The sequence below is a fragment of the Geotrypetes seraphini genome, chromosome 5 (genome assembly GCF_902459505.1).
Source record: "Geotrypetes seraphini chromosome 5, aGeoSer1.1, whole genome shotgun sequence".
Classification (NCBI taxonomy): domain Eukaryota; kingdom Metazoa; phylum Chordata; class Amphibia; order Gymnophiona; family Dermophiidae; genus Geotrypetes; species Geotrypetes seraphini.
In genome coordinates this window covers 105,335,946-105,352,936 of record NC_047088.1, presented here as the reverse complement: position 1 = coordinate 105,352,936, position 16,991 = coordinate 105,335,946, and the positions used below count along the sequence as shown (strand labels likewise).

Sequence of the window (16,991 nt, the reverse complement as noted above, 5' to 3'; positions counted from 1 at the left end):
TCTACATATGGCTCACGGCCATGGGGAGCTAACCCGCTTGTCTAGAATGACACACCTATTGTACTGGAAATGACTTTGCAGAGCTGCCTGGTCAGAAGTGCTGTCCCTTTGAGGCATATTATCCAGGCAATAGTAAGACATAGATGTATGTGTTGAGGACCCCATTGCAATCTTACATATATCCCTTCTATAGATAAAGATGTGTAATATATGTGGCCTGCAATCATCCAGAAAGGAGAAGTTTAGGACATAATCTACCGTATTTTCACATAGATAACGCGCACCCGTGTAAAACGCGCACACGGGTATAGCACACGAAAAACACAAATTTATGTACAGAAATTTTTATATACCGCGCACACCCGTATACCGCGCATGCTGCCCAACTCTCCCGTCGCTGCCCGACTCTCCTTTCACCCGCCCCGACTCTCCTCTGGCCACCCCGACTCTCCTTTCACCCGCCCCGACTCTCCTCTGGCCACCCCGACTCTCCTTTCGCCCGCCCCGACTCTCCTCTCCCCCTTGAAGTCCTGTCCCCACCCTGAAAACCTGATGCCCCCCCCGACGTCCGATTCACACCCCCCCCTCGCAGGACCGCTCGCACCCACACCCAGAAGGACCGCTCGCACGCACTCCCACCCGCACCCGCACCCCCACCCTGAAAGACCGCTCGCACCCCCACAGCCTCCCGACCCCCCCCCCCATCATGTAGAAGTTCCTACCGGTGTCCTGCTGCTTCCTCTTGGCGGTCCCGACTCCCCGACACGATCGTGGCAAGAGGGAGCTGAAGCCCTCTTGCCCCAGCCAACCGCGGCACCCCCGACACAATCGGGGCAAGAGGGAGCTCAAGCCCTCTTGCCCCCCCCCCGACTCCCCGACACATTGGGCAAAAGGGAGCCCAAACCCTCTTACCCCGCCGACTCCCCAACTCCCCGACAATATCGGGCCAGGAGGGAGCCCAAGTCCTCCTGGCCCTGGCGACCCCCCCCCCCGCTAGTTGTTCAGGCCAGGAGGGAGCCCAAACCCTCCTGGCCACGGCGACCCCCTCCCCCCACCCCGCACTACATTACAGGCAGGAGGGATCCCAGGCCCTCCTGCCCTCGACGCAAACCCCCCTCCCCCCAACGACCGCCCCCCCCCAGCCGACCCATGACCCCCCTGGCCGTCCCCCACGACACCCCCACCCCCCTTCCCCGTACCTTTGTGTAGTTGGCCGGATAGACGGGAGCCAAACCCGCCTGTCCGGCAGGCAGTCAACGACGGAATGAGGCCGGATTGGCCCATCCGTCCCAAAGCTCCGCCTACTGGTGGGGCCTAAGGCACCTGGGCCAATCAGAATAGGCCCGGGAGCCTTAGGTCCCTCCTGGGGGCGGGGCCTTGGGCACATGGTCGGGTTGGGCCCATGTGCCTCAGGCCCCGCCCCCAGGTGGGACCTAAGGCTCCCGGGCCTATTCTGATTGGCCCAGGCGCCTTAGGCCCCACCAGTAGGCGGAGCTTTGGGACGGATGGGTCAATCCGGCCTCATTCCGTCGTTGGCTGCCTGCCGTACAGGCGAGTTTGACTCCCGTCTGTCCGGCCAACTACACAAAGGTACGGGGAAGGGGGGTGGGGGGGTCGTGGGGGTCGGCCAGGGGGGTCGCGGGTCGGCTGGGGGGGCGGTCGGAGGTTCTTGGGGGGGCGGTCGTTGGGGGGAGGGGGGTTTGCGTCGAAGGCAGGAGGGCCTGGGATCCCTCCTGCCCGTAATGTAGTGCGGGGTGGGGGTAGGGGGTCGCCGTGGCCAGGAGGGTTTGGGCTCCCTCCTGGCCCGAACAACTAGCGGGGGGGGGGGGTCACCAGGGCCAGGAGGACTTGGGCTCCCTCCTGGCCCGGTATTGTCGGGGAGTTGGGGGGTCGGCGGGGCAAGAGGGCTTAGGCTCCCTTTTGCCCCGATCGTGTCGGGGAGTCGGGGGGGCAAGAGGGCTTGAGCTCCCTCTTGCCCCGATCATGTCAGCTCCCTCTTTCCCAGATCGTGTCGGGTGTCGGGACCGCCAAGAGGAAGCAGCAGGACACCGGTAGGAGCTTCTACATGATGGGGGGGGGGTCGGGAGGCTGTGGGGGTGCGAGCGGTCCTTCGGGGTGGGGGTGCGAGCGGTCATGCGGTGGGGGGTGAATCGGACATCGGGGGGGGGAAACTATGTAAAAAAAATTTTGTACAACGCGCTCAAGGGTGTGCGCGGTACGTAAAAACCACGTATAACGTGCACGTTATATGCGAGAAAATACAGTAACCTGAATTCTCCAGAAGATTGGCACTGTAATATTCATATCATGTATTTTCAACGTAAGATATTTAGTGTGTGCACTTCAGTTATTGTTGAAAGTATTCTCACCTCGTTGTCCAGATCCACACTGTCTATACTATGCCTCTCCTTTGGCTGTCTGGAGACTGTTATTCTGCCTCCTATCTCTACCTCAGGGAATTCTTGATCATAGTCCTGAGTAATCCGGTGCTCCCTGTAAAGAAACAAAATACAAAAATGCAGGTTATTGGGTTGATGTTACCCCATCAGGTCAAAACCAAAGGAAATGTTAAGCAGATCAAAAAAGACTGCAGAAGTCCAAGATAATACAAAAACACATTTATTATGCAACAAAAGTGGAAAGTTCTGAACACAGTGCTCAACTTTGCCAGTTTTGCCAAATGACTCAAGTGTTTGATAGGGAAAAGACTACAATTGAGTCAAATCTGGTGTAAGCCTCTTTTCACACTACTATTACTACTAGTAATTATTTCTATAGCGCTACCAGATGCACGCAATGCTGCACAGAGTCACAAAGAAGAAGAAAACAGTCCCTGTTTCAAAGAGCTTACAATCTAAACAGCCAAGACAGACAAACAGGATGTCATAGATACAGTTAAGGGTAATGGCTCTCGTGGGAGCCAGTCCGGAAGCTGCTCAGTCCTGTACTGCAACGCCAAAGCGTGCTCCTGCTCAGTGCCGTGCAGCAGCTGAAGAAAGCAGAACTCGCGGTAGTCACCAACCGACCGGGTTAGCAGTGGGGCAGGATCACGGAAAGCTCACTCTTGCCTGCTGTACTTCTGGACCACCAGGGATTGACAGAGGAGGTACGATGGACAGGGCAGGGAGGAATGACAGGGTGCAGAGCCTGGAAATGAGGGAGGGGGGCTGTGTGCAGAGCCTGACATGGGATGGAGGAAAGGGGACTGGGTGCAGAGCCTGGCAGGGAGGGGCTGGGTGCATAGCCTGACAGGGCAGGGCACTTGACTATTAAGCCACCCGACTTATATTCAAGTCAACCAGTTTTCCTCCTTTTTGGGGGGAAAATGTTATATTCGAATCAACCATTTTTCCTTCTTTTGGGGGGGAAAATGGGTGTCTCGACTTATATTAGGATCAACTTATATTTGAGTATATACTACATACCAGAAATGATCAAATTAAAATGAACAATATGTTTAAATGCTGGGTTTCTCTCAAGGCTCTTCACCTTCACCAACCTTTTTTATTTGGAAAGGAGTGGAGGTGTTGCCCAGTAGTTAGAAATGCTGCCTCAGCACCCTAAGGTTGTAAGATTAGCCAAGTCACTTAGGCCCAGATGCTCTAAACCAGGGGTGTCCAACCTGTGGCCCCGTGAGGTATTTTGTGCGGCCCCGATCGAGGGCGATGTAATGTTTTCCTCTGCTGCCCCCAGGTGTTTACCGTCTTGCCGGCTCCCTCCTCTGTCTTGCTGCAGCGTTTGTGCAGCCCCAGAAACATTTTTTTTCAGCCAATGCAGCCCAGGGAAGCCAAAAGGTTGGACCTCCCTGCTCTAAACTCATTGTGCCTGTAACGATCAATGTTAAACCAGTTTGAACTGGTTTAGTGTCAGAGTAATTTACTGACTGATGCACATAATGGCTCACTGTGGGCTTTTCCGTGGGTTCATTGCAGGAGGGAATGGGCTGATTTTTGTTGTTTTTTATGGAGACAGATATTGTGCCCCAAACAGATGAATGGCAGGAGGCTGCTTCAGGGCTTCTCCTGCCACTCAGCTTTCAGGCTTCCCCTGCTGGCTCTGCACATGTCAGTCACTTTTTCGACTGATTGGATGGGATTATGGCATATCTTCATAAAACTGATTTGCATGAGAAATTGTTTCAACGTTGACTGCTGTTTTGAAATCCGAAAATTTGCCGGCACTACAATGGATTTTACCAGCAATATTAGAGAATCTGAGTCTTAATCCCTCCATTGCCCTAGGTACCACAGTTAAATTGTGAGCCTACTTGGACAGATAGGGAAAATACTTAAAAGCACCTGATTACTATTCAGTGTACTGTAAATCACTTTGGATGAATCTCTTCAGGAAAAGGCAGTTAATAGATCTTAATAAAATAAATTAAAATGATATGACTGCTTTTGATACTGGATTTAGCTCACTTAGGGGCAGATGTACAAAACTCTGGCAAAACCTTTTGCATTGCAGAAACACAGGCATAATTTTAGCAACAGATGCTCAACATTAACAGCATGCAAACTACATGCACATTGTTGGTTTTGCGCATCTCCTTATATGGTGTTTAGGTTCCTCCCAGTGCATCTCAGGATGTACTGGGGAGGGGCAGGACTGCAATTTTGAAGAGGCAGGGGAAATGGGGAGGATGCATTTTTTGTGGGGGTTATGGGAGGATTGGGTCCACCACTGGATCACCAGGGCCATTTTTGAGGTCTCGGGGGGGGGGGGGGAAGGGGGGGAACGTGTTGTGGCTTCAGGAGGTTTGGGGGAGTGGTCCACTGGACTTCCGGGGATATTTTGCACTCAGGCACCAACAGGAAAGTAATGCTATGAGAGCTCAGTCCTGCCATAAAGGTTTGCACGCTAAAGGTAGGCATTCTTTGTTTTACATTACATGGAGTGCTCATTTTAATACTATTGAGCTCCTTGTAATGCATTAACATAGGTTTCTTGGTAGCTGCTACTGCTATCAATAAAAGCCACCAAAAACCTTTTGCGTTAGAGGCTGAAGTTACTCAAAAGCTAGACTAGCTACAACCAACCTTACTGAAACAATAAGTTTTTGAACATCTGTCCCTTAGAGTTAAATTTTTTTCTATGCAGATATATTTCTCTTAGTACCAAATAGTGAAGTTTGGACAAACACAGTTTCACTTATATCTACTTATATTACCATGTTAGAAGAGAGATGTAAAGACCATGGTTTGCAGAGAAGCCACCGTAAGGCCAGTATCTTTCCTGCAGGAAGAAAGGCGAGCATCAGCAAGATCGGAGCTGAATACGGATCCAACAATATTGGAAGGCCTTACACACCATAGTGTATGCCGACTCCCTGGACAACTTCTTAGACTTTAGAAGAGCCTCAACAACAAGGGCAGAACATCTTATATGCCCAAAAGTTGCATGCTCAAGAGCCATGCCAGAAGAGCAAATGCCCCGGAAGTGGCATGATAACTGGAACCTGCGTGAAAGGGTCCGAAGAAGCGCTCAGCCCAAAGGCTGCAACCCACATACCTGCACAAACCAGCTGAAGCCACCAGCATAAAACAAAGAAGAACCAAAAATCATCTGAAGGACATAGTAGACTAATGGCCCAGGAGTAAAAACAGACAGGAGAAAACTCCTGCTCAGAACTGTACCAGCGCATCAAGCCATCCGCTTCTGGGCTTGGAACTTCGACAGAAAAGTAAAGCACCTTCCTGTATCATGAAGTGGCCTTGAGATTGATGCGGGGACTCCCCCAGAGCTCCGCAATCATCTGAAATGCCTTTAGGAACTGGATCTACTCACTCGGATCCAGAGACCATCTGCTGAGGCGGTCTGCTTGCACGTTGTCCACTCTCGCCACATGCGCTGCTGTCAGTGCCAGGAGAAGACATTCCACCCAAGAAAAAGAAAGTGGGCTTTTTGAGCCAAAGAAGTGCTCTTGGTCCCTCCCTGACGACTGACAGAGGCTACTGCCACCGCATAGTCGGAGAAGACCTTGACTGCTCGGTCCTGTGTAGTCTTCTGAAAACCTCATCTGAGACACAAATGGCCCTGAGCTCCACTGGGCAGATGGACCACTTTCTCTATGAGGGTGTCCAATCCCTGAACAGGACAATGATTGCAATGAGCACTCCAGCCCAGAAGACTGGCATCTGCCATCACCATGATCTAGGAGACAATGAGGAGCGGTACGCCCCAGCAGAGAGATTGTTGGCGAATCCCACCAGTCCATGGTTGCCTGAGCCTCTAGAGGCCATGGCAGACAAATCTGCAAGGCATCTCGGTATGGCACCCAGCGAGAGAGTAATGCACGCTGAAGAGGATGCATGTGAGCCCTCACCCAAGAAACCACATCCAGTGTGGTAAACATGGAGCCTAGAACTTGAAGATAATCCCACTCCAAAGGAGCTGGCCACTCCAAAAGTGCAAAAATCTGGGCACACAGTTTCTATCTGCAAGTTTCAGACAGGTAGACACAGCCCACAGCTGTATCGAAGAGGACTCCCAAGTATGCCAATGACTGCGTGGGCTGCAGATGATTCTTTCTGAGGACAACAATCCAGCCCAAGTCCTCCGGCACCTGAAGCACTGTGCTTTGTCCCTCGACCAATGAGGGAGCTCTGATAAACCAGTCATCTAGATAAGGGTAAACTTGCAGGCCCATCTTCCTCAGGTAAATTGCCACCACCACCATTACCTTGGTGAAGGTCTGAGGCGCTGTTGCCAGCCCAAAGGGCAGGGCTGAAAACTGGTAATGCTGCTCCAGAGCATGAAACCGCAGACACTAGTGGTGGGCCAAAAATATGGGAATGTGTAAGTATGCCTCCGTAAGATCCAGGGAGGCAAGAAATTTCCCTGGAGCCACTGCTGCAATGACCAATTGCTCGGTCTCCATTCGGAAGTGGGGTATCCTGAGAGCCGCATTCACATGCTGAAGATCCAGAATAGGCCTCCAATCTTCTGAGCCTTTCTTTGGCACGATAAAGTATACAGAGTATCTGCCCGAGCCCAGCTTTCTAGCTTGAATATCCAGAAAGCTCTGAATAGTAGCCTGGACTCTGATCACCTTGTCTGGTTGTCCGGACGGAGAATCCACAAACCAATCTGACAGAGGCTGGGTAAATTCCAGCTTGTATCCTGATCAAATAATGTCCAAGACCCACTGGTCTGCTGTAATGCTCATCCAGGCAGGCAGAAACTCTGAGATCTGCCCCCTATCCACAGAGAGGCATTCGGCGTCCTGGCATCATTGTGTCTTTCTGGCAGGGTATGCAGGATGGGCGGCAGAAGGTTGGGATTTCCTGTAGCCCACATACCGACCTCAGAAAATCTAGGAAAATCTCTGTGACGTGGAATGTGCATACTGTCTGGAGCCCCGAAAATTAGAAAACCCAGAACCCCTGGAGGGTCTGGGTCTACTATCAGGCAGGGTCTTTGGGCGACTGTCCAATATCGAATCCATGAGGACATCCAAGCCTTTTCCAAACAATACCTGCCCCTTAAAAAAACAACCTTGCTAAAGTCGCCTTGAAAGTGGAATCACCAGCCCACTGACTGATCCAGAGCATTCAGCTGAAATGGAGTACGCTGACACTTGCCAGCACTTTCAAAGGCTATAAAAGGCATCAGCAGTTGAGGAACATAAGAATTGCAGCTGCTGGGTCAGACCAGTGGTCCATCGTGCCCAGCAGTCCGCTCACACGGCGGCCCTTAGGTCAAAGCCCAGTGCCCTATTTAAGTCTAGCCTTACCTGCGTACGTTCTGGTTCAGCAGGAACTTATCAAACTTTTCCTTTAATCCCTGGAGGGTGCTTTCCTCTATAACAGCCTCCGGAAGAGCATTTCAGTTTTCTACACTTTCTGGATGAAGAAGAACTTCCTTACGTTTGTATGGAATCTATCTCCTTTTAACTTTAGAGAGTGCCCTCTCATTCTCTGTACCTTGGAGAGGGTGAACAATCTCTTGCTCTCTACTAAGTCTATTCCCTTCAATATCTCAAATGTTTCGATCATGTCCCCTCTCAGTCTCCTCTTTTCAAGGGAGAAGAGGCCAAGTTTCTCTAGCCTCTCATTGTACAGCAACTCCTCCAGTCCCTTAACTATTTTTGTTGCCCTTCTCTGGACCCTTTCGAGTAGTACTATGTCCTTTTTCATGTACGGCGACCAGTGTTGGACACAGTATTCTAGGTGGGGGCGCACCATGGCCCAGTACAGCGGCATGATAACCTTCTCTGATCTGTTTGTGATCCCCTTCTTAATAATTCCTAGCATTCTGTTCGCCCTTTTCGCCACCACTGCGCATTGCGCAAACAGCTTCATTAACTCCCAAGTCTCTTTCCTGGGTGCTATCTCCAAATACAGCACTGGATATCCTGTATTCGTGCATATGATTTTTGTTACCGACATGCATCACCTTGCACTTATCCACGTTGAACCTCTTTTGCCATTTTGCTGCCCATTCCTCGAGTGCGTTTATGTCTCGTTGTAGATCTTTGCAATCCTTCTGTGTCCTCACTATGAATAACTTTGTATCATCTGCAAATTTAATCACCTCACTCATTGTACCAATTTCCAGGTCGTTTAAAAATATGTTGAAGAGCACGGGCCCGAGCACTGAACCCTGCGCACTCCACTCGCAACACTTTTCCAGTGCGAGTATTCTCCATTCACCCCCACTCTGTTTCCTATCTGCCAACCAGTTTTTAATCCACGTGAGTATATCGCCCTCAATTGCATGTCTCACAATTTTTTGAAGTAGACGTTCTTGCGGAACCTTGTTGAACGCCTTCTGAAAATCTAGATATACAATGTCGACTGGGTCACCCTTGTCTATCTGCCTGTTTACTCCCTCAAAGAAGTGCAGTAAGTTTGTCAAGCAAGATCTTCCTTTGCTGAAGCCGTGCTGGCTGGTCTTCATCAGATTGTGTCTATCAAGGTGATCAATGATGCAATCCTTTATCAGCGCCTCTACCATCTTTCCCAGTAACGAAGTCAGACTCACTGATCTGTAGTTTCCCGGATCTCCCCTCGAACCTTTCTTGAAGATCGGAGTAACATTCGCCACTTTCAAGTCTTCCGGAATCCTTCCTGATTTGATCGACAGATTGGCTATTAGTTGAAGCAGTTCAGCTATAACCCCTTTCAGTTCCTTGATTACCCTCGGGTAGATGCCGTCCGGTCCCGGAGATTTATCATTTTAAGCCTCCATCGCATCAGTCTCTAGCATACACAGCTGACACAGGCACCTGCGACAAAAAATGTCACCACAGCAGCTTTGATACTCAAATTGGCTGTTTCAAAAAGTTTCCTGTATATCTTTCAACACAACTCCCTTGTCACTGGGAAGAGAGGTGTGCTTAAGTCACTTGTGTCACCAAAGAATCCACCTTAGGCTGCCCCAAAAGCTGCTGACACTCCTGCACCAGTAGATACAAGCAGGACATAGCTCTAGCACTCTTCAAAGTACCTTCCAGAGAGTCAAACTGCTCAGGGACCATAAAACTCGTATCTGGATGCAAGGGAAAGGTCGCAGAGTGCGAGCACCCACTACAAAGCCAGGGAAAAGAAGTAGACGGAGCCGGTTGAATCAGTAAGTTCAATTCCTGCAAAGATTCAGCAGGAAGATAAGGCAGAGCCACAAACTTAATTAAGCACAGGACAGCAGGATCATCACCAGGATCCGGATCCCCTAAAGGATCCACGGATCCAACAGACAAGCCTGGATCACCCAATGCGGGAAGAGCTGCACTGTCAAACAATGGATCACAGAAGTCAGGATCGGCACCCAGATCCCCCAAATCATGAGCAGGAAGAACAACAGCTGGATCAGGCGGCGGCAAGGATATGCCTGAAGGCACCATGCCATCCAAAAACATCCTGGGGAGAAAGGAGACTGCTCAGGAGAAGAACATGTTTTTTTCTTGGGTTTTTTTTAAAACTCTGACTACAGAAACTCATAATTTTAGAGAAGGTATCTGGCTTCTGGGGCATGGAGTCACCCTTAAATGACTTAAATTTGCATGTCTTAGGCTGCGGAGGGTCTGCAGTCAGGCTGACCGAAGCACCAGCTGTGCTAAGCCCCGAAAGTAATGGAGGCCGCCCCACCAGGCTGGCTGAGCTTCTGATCACCTGCTTCTGTGGGGGGAAGACTAAGCTGGTCACTACAGCCCCCCCAGCTGTGTCATGCAGCACATGGCACAAGGACACTCTAAAGTGCTAAATTTGCACAATCCTGGCATGAATTCACCCCAGGACTCCCTCAACAGTTTTCCAGACAAAAATCAAAGTTTTGAAGAAGCAGGGAGAAGAAGACAAAAAAAAGATTGCTAAAAATCCAAGATGGCCGCTGGCACAAAATTCACACCAGGAGGGGGCACACAGGGGACATGCAGAAACTCAGAAAACCTCATTTTTTAAACTTTCCCCAACGTCTCTCATAAGCTGTCAGCTCCTTGTACTCATTGTGACCCGATATACTCGACTCCACATGCTCACAGCTCTTTCTCAGTAGCTGTAGAAGAATTCACTGCCACAATGTTGGGAATGCTCTCACAAAGCTGATCTTTGGGCTGCCGGTCAGACTCCACTATCTAGACCAGTGGTCTCAAACTCAAAACCTATGCGGGGCCACATTTTGGATTTGTAGGTACTTGGAGGGCCGTAGAAAAAATAGTTAATGTCTTATTAAAGAAATGACAATTTTGCATGAGGTAAAACTCTTTATAGTTTATAAAACTTTCCTTTAACAGTTAAAAGGAAAGATATATAAACTATAAAGAGTTTTACGTCATGCAAAATTGTCATTTCTTTAATAAGACATTAACTATTTTTTCTGCGGCCCTCCAAGTACTCTCTTTTTTCTGCAGCACTCACATTTAAAGTTTAATATCTTTAATCTTTCAATCACTATATTGAAAATAAAATCATTTTCCCTACCTTTGTTGTCTGGTGACTTTATTTTTCTGTGCTTTCAACTTCTTGTCCTTTGACTGTCCTCCGTCTTCACTTTCTGCCTTGCATCCATCTTTGGTATTAACTTAATGTTCAATTTTTCTGCTTTCTTTTCAAAATCTACGTTTCCATGTCTTACCTTCCCTTCCTATCTCTCTCTTCTTCCGTCCTATTTCCATGGTCTGGCATCTCTTTCCTTCCTTTCTCTCCCTCCCTCCTTCCTTCCTTTCCCCTGGTCTGGCATCTGTCTCCTTCCCTTCCCCCATGCCCTGGCATCTCTCCCTACCCCTCCATAGTCTGATATCTCCTTTCCTTCCCTCCCTCCCATGAACTTGGCTTCTTCTCTTGTTCCTCTCCTCTCCCTTCTCCTTCCTTCCCTCTCTTTCCCCAATTGGGTGCAGCAGCAACAGAAGCAGCATTTCCCTGCCCCCACCCCACTTCCCTGTGCAGCAGCATCACCATTTCCCCCCCCCCCAATAACCCCTTCCCTTCATGCGGTCTGGCACAGAAAAATAAAAAAAAAACAACCAACAACCGTCAAGGGAATAAAAAAAAAAAATACCCCATATCTTTTAAAATCTCTCCTGTCCCCGCTAGACAGCTCTCATACTCAGATTAGGAGTATGGATGCTAGGAGAAAGCGGCGGGCCGAAGCAGGAGCGCATAAGCTTGCTCCTCACATCTTCGCTCCTGACCTGAGTGAGAGCCGTCTAGCGAGGGAGGGATACCACTGGACCACCAGTCTTTTTAAAAAAAAAGTACCAATGATCTTTCATTCGGGGTGAAGTTTGTGTGCCTTGCTCTGAGCAGGGCTTACTATTTATTTTGCTGGAGGGAAAATGCATTTTTGAAGTGCAAAGGAGGGCTGTGCAAGAGAGAAAGGAGGGGGGGAAGAGATCTGTGTCTTTCTCACGATTTCCAGATGATGTTGCTGGATTTCCTTCAGTGGTTTAAATCTGTCGCGGCGGCTGCTATCTTGAACCCCGCCTTCGTAAACTTCGGCTGTGTTTAAAAAAAAAGTACCAACGATGGCGGCAGTGTTGAGGGGAGGTAGAAAGGTGCATTTCTCTTTCCCCTCCCCTTCTCTTCCTTTTGGAGCAGCAGCGTGTCTGGCCGGCTTGTTCCGTTCAAAGTCGCGTGTGGCGGCTCCTTGCGAGATCCGCGCCTGCGTCTGAAGCCTCTCTGATGTTGTGACATCAGAGAGGCTTCCGATGCAGGAGTGGATAGCGCGAGGAGCCGCCAACCCGCGGCTTTGAACGGAACGAGCCGGCCAGACACGCTGCTGCTCCAAAAGGAAGAGAATAATCGCGTCCAGACTGCGGGCCGCAAATAAAAGTTGGAGAGCCACATGCGGCCCATGGGCCTCGTGTTTGAGACCGCTGATCTAGACTATGCCTCCACCCCTGCGGGCCATTGGCTGTGCACCAGGATGGGCAGAGGTGCAAAAATACAGCCAACACGCTGCGGAAGACCGCTGAGCCTCCTAAGCGTACCTAACAGTCTGCGCTCAACCCCTTAAGAGAAGGTAAGATTACTTCAGGGACGGCCCTGAGCGCCAAGGAAAACTATGCAGACTGGCTAATAGGTACCCAAAAAGGGATTGGCCTAACCGCTACAGACCTAAGTCAAGCAGGCAGAGCTCCAAAATTGCTTCAAACGCGAAATTACCTGAAAAGGGTACGGCATTATATGAGCAGAACATACACAGCTGCAGACATGTTTGCAGAATGCAGACGCGCTAAACCGATCAGTGACGCACTACAGAGGCAGAGTGAAAAATCCGGAGTGCATTCCTTTCGCAGAGCATGCGAGTGTGCAATTTTGCTATTTTTTCCCAGCTTTTATTTTTAGGATTTTTCTTTGGGGTTCTTTGATACAGAAGTTTTCCCTTCTGTTGTGCCTTTTACACACCTGTAGCATTGAATTTATTGTATTATGTTTTCCCTCTTCCTTCTCTTTTATAGGTAAATGTAAATAATTATTTCCATTGTCCCATTGGGACAGAGAAGGAAATTCAAAGTACCTGATTAGATTTTTGGCCATTACTCAATTTAATTGTTTTGTAAACCGTCTTGAATTCTTTGGGAGATTTAGTGGTATATAAGACACCACATTAAATGAAATGAAATAACTCTATTGTCTAGAATGTCTCACCTATTGCACTGGAAAGGGACTTAAAGAATTCCAAATATTTCTAGACAAGCTCCATAATCTCTACCATGTCTTTTCTTTTCTTTATTAAAATTTGATATACCACTGGGTGGCCAAAAAGGCATCACGGTAGTGTACAAAGTAAGAACACTAAAAGGACAGATTAGTTCAACTAAAAAATACAATAAAATAGTTTGGGCGCCAAGGGGCTACCCAAGAAACTGCTGCCATCCACTGAGACACAGAAAAATATTGGAGTTCCAGGGTGGCATAAAACCCATAAGGGCTGGATAGCAAAGAACAACTTTTTTTCCTCTGTCTCCTTCCTCTGGTTGATAAACATAACTCAAAAGTCTAGAATTATTTGTTGCTGATGCTAAGGAAAGAGCATGTACAATAAAATCCCCACAATATCTACTAATCTAAAAATAAAACTGAGCAATGTCAAGACAACAAATTATAAATCTCAGTCACAGCACAGCAGTGAACCTTACAGGTGAAAATTTAGGGCTTGGCAAGACTAGGTTCTGAAGAAACTGTTGTTTTTGATCCCTACCAATGACTTGTAATACAATAATCATAGCAAATCTGGCTTCTAATTTGGCTTCTAATTTTAGTGTTTTAACTAATAAAACACCTCTAATGTAAAAAAAATTAAAATAGGTATTTTTTTTTGGATAAACACAATTAAAGTGCCATTTCTACTACTATTCTCTCATCCTTCATCTGACTTATCTTGTATCATTCACTCAGTTTTTTGTGCCTTTCTGTACTGATGACTCCCAAGTAACACAAACATGCATATTTGATTCCAACAAAAAGGTACTAAGGAATGGTTCATAGACAACGGCGCGAAAGACAAAGGCACGCCCGGACAATTGAGCGCAGTGCGCGCCGCTCAAAATTACTGTTTTTAGGGGGTCCGACGGGGGGTTTTGTTGGGGAACCCCCCCACTTTACTTAATAGACATCGCGCTGGCGTTATGGGGGGTTGTAACCCTCCACATTTTACTGTAAACTTAACTTCTTCTCTAAAAACAGGGAAAAAGTGAAGTTTTCAGTAAAATGTGGGGGGTTACAACCCCCCAAACCCCCCCACAACGCGGCGCGATGTCTATTAAGTAAAGTGGGGGGGTTCCCCCCCACGCCCCCCCGTCGGAGCCCTAAAAACAGTAATTTAGAGCAGCATGCGCCTACACGCTGCGCTCAATTGTCTGGGCGCGCCTTTGTCCCGGCGCGCTTTTGACCTGACACCCTGAGGAATGGCACCTGTGATAAGAAAATGCTGTTAAATGCTGATTTTTCAGAGAACAACTGATCAACCAAAATTTACAATTTACAATCCCTATTTAATGTAAAAGCCCTAGTTATAAAGAATGAAAAATAGGGGAATAAAGATGCTGGAAATCCCACACAGCTATGAATGAAAATTCAAGATTCTACATCCGTAGATGAGGCAGGTTCCGATTGAAATAGGAACCGAAAATGAACAGAAGATGGATACTAGATAAAAAAGTAAACAATTCTAAAAGAGAGTCACATGAGACCTCAAGATTCTTAATCCTCTTTGACATAAATGATTCCTTCCTTTCCTTCCTCACCGTGGTGTTGGTGGAGAAAGATTCATCTCCCAGACATTCTCGTCACCTTTTTCTATTTCTGGCTCATCTGCAGCTGTATACCTGACAGCTGAGGTCTTCAACTTGCTGTCTGTTGGGGGTATTTCCTCAGTTGTCTGCTTAGATTGAAGCCTAGGTTGTCTCATGATTTTGACTGCTGATTGCTTTCCATTTCCAGCTCCTTCTTCAGATGGAACATCTGTCTTCAGTGCTTTCTGAGAATAAATGCATAAGGATATTTGGCATAAGGACATATTCACACTGGGCAGCTAACTGTGTGACCCAACAAGCTACAGACACCCTCCCTAGTGTTAGCATAATTATTGGGTATAGCCTTCCACTTCTGCACTAAGACTATCCCATGTCATACTATGTAACCTACTCACTGGACTATTACCAACTATTTTATCTTCTTCCTTCTTACGTTTATTAAAAACATATACTCTCTATTATTCGCAATACTTTAAAAACTATTATCTTAATGCATTATAAGTGCTCAGTCTTGTATATACTACATAGAACTGATGTAAGATATCACAGGACCATCATCGCGCTTATATGTCCTTTTTTTATTGTGCTATTTATTTTGCAAATGAATAACCCACCATACTTCATTTGTTGTTATTCTCTATATGGGGTGGTATATAATAATCAATCTTTGTATCTTCGTATTTGAATAAAAATAGGAAATAAAGCACTTATCTGTACTCAGAAGAAGAAGAATTACAGAAGAAGAATTAAAGTTTACAGTTCTGCTACATATACAAGAATTCAAGGGTGGTGACATCAGCACGTATCTTTTACGTAAGGAACAGTGATTTATTTTTCAATGGGGCACATTAGAACCAGGAGGTTTAAACACAGATATTCAATGGGTTTAGTAAGATCCCGCCCTTAAAAGATTACACCAATGAGTATCCTCCTTTTCAAAAGCCATGACATAGAAGACCCACCCAATGGGATTTTACGTTCAGTAATTTAATCCACGTCATTAACAAGCACCATTTTGCATGGGCTAACGGAAGATACAACCACGGAGAATAAAACGCAGACATAATTATCCGTTGGTGGATTTAACAATATCTGAGGTACGAAAGAATAAGAAAAAGAAATAGATAAGTCTTGACTCGTAAAAGAGATTAAAGTATGCTGTTGGATAGTAAATATAGCTAGGAGCTATGACAGGTCCCGTAACAGTCTCTTTTCAATTCCCGGCGTTGCCGACGTAAGTTTGTATAAAGAGAATAAGATAAAAAGCACAGTTACTTACCGTAACAGGTGTTATCCAGGGACAGCAGGCAGATATTCTCACATGTGGGTGACGTCATCTACGGAGCCCCAGCGCGGACAGCTTTTCAAGCAAACTTGATTGAAGTTTCAAGCTTGCTATGCTGCACCACGCATGTGCATGCCTTCCTGCCCACTAGAGGGCGCATCCTCACCTCGTGGTCCTCAGTTCCATAGCCAGCAAAGAAGCCATCCCCGGGGAGGAGGGCGGGTTGTGAGAATATCTGCCTGCTGTCCCTGGATAACACCTGTTACGGTAAGTAACTGTGCTTTATCCCAGGATAAGCAGGCAGCATATTCTCACATGTGGGTGACCTCCAAGCCAACCAAAAAAGGGCAGGTGGGAGGATGGCAATTTAGGAAAACAGGTTACGCAAAACCGACTGGCCAAACCGGCCATCGCTTCTGGACAACGTATCCAGACAGTAATGGGAGGTGAAAGTATGAACCGAAGACCAAGTGGCAGCCTTACAGATGTCTTCGACCGGCGTAGACCGGAGAAAAGCCACAGAAGCTGCCATAGCTCGGACCTTATGCCCCGTGACTCGACCATGGAGCGTGAGACCAGCCTGAGCGTAGCAAAAAGAGATACAAGCCGCTAACCAGTTGGACAAGGTGCGCTTGGAAACAGGACGTCCCAACCGATTAGGATCGAAGGACAAAAACAATTGAGGAACCCTCCGATGAGACTTAGTGCGCTGAAGATAAAAGGCCAACGCCCTCTTACAGTCAAGCGTGTGAAGCGCCACCTCGCCAGGATGAGAGTGGGGCTTCGGAAAAAACACCGGAAGAACAATGGACTGATTGAGGTGGAAATCAGACACAACTTTAGGTAAAAATTTAGGATGAGTGCGAAGAACCACCTTGTCATGATGGAACACAGTAAAAGGCGGGTCCACAACCAAAGCTTGCAGCTCACTAATTCGACGAGCGGACGTGAGCGCAAGCAAAAAGATCACCTTCCAAGTGAGAAACTTAAGATGAGATTTGTCAATAGGCT

General features: G+C 47.7%; 1 protein-coding gene across 6 annotated transcripts in view; it reads right to left on the bottom strand.

Moving 5' to 3' along the window:
• Positions 1 to 16,991, bottom strand: part of STK36 (serine/threonine kinase 36) — a 393,543-nt gene that overhangs the window by 258,928 nt on the left and 117,624 nt on the right. For 5 of the 6 annotated variants that reach the window (XM_033944781.1, XM_033944780.1, XM_033944785.1 and 2 more), the window contains exons 9-10: positions 14,687 to 14,919; positions 2,370 to 2,493 (exon numbers count right to left, since the gene is read on the bottom strand). In XM_033944781.1, coding sequence (XP_033800672.1) covers positions 2,370 to 2,493; positions 14,687 to 14,919 — 357 coding nt within the window. The remainder of the gene's footprint in view (positions 1 to 2,369; positions 2,494 to 14,686; positions 14,920 to 16,991) is intronic. The other variant, XM_033944784.1, reaches the window with a different exon arrangement.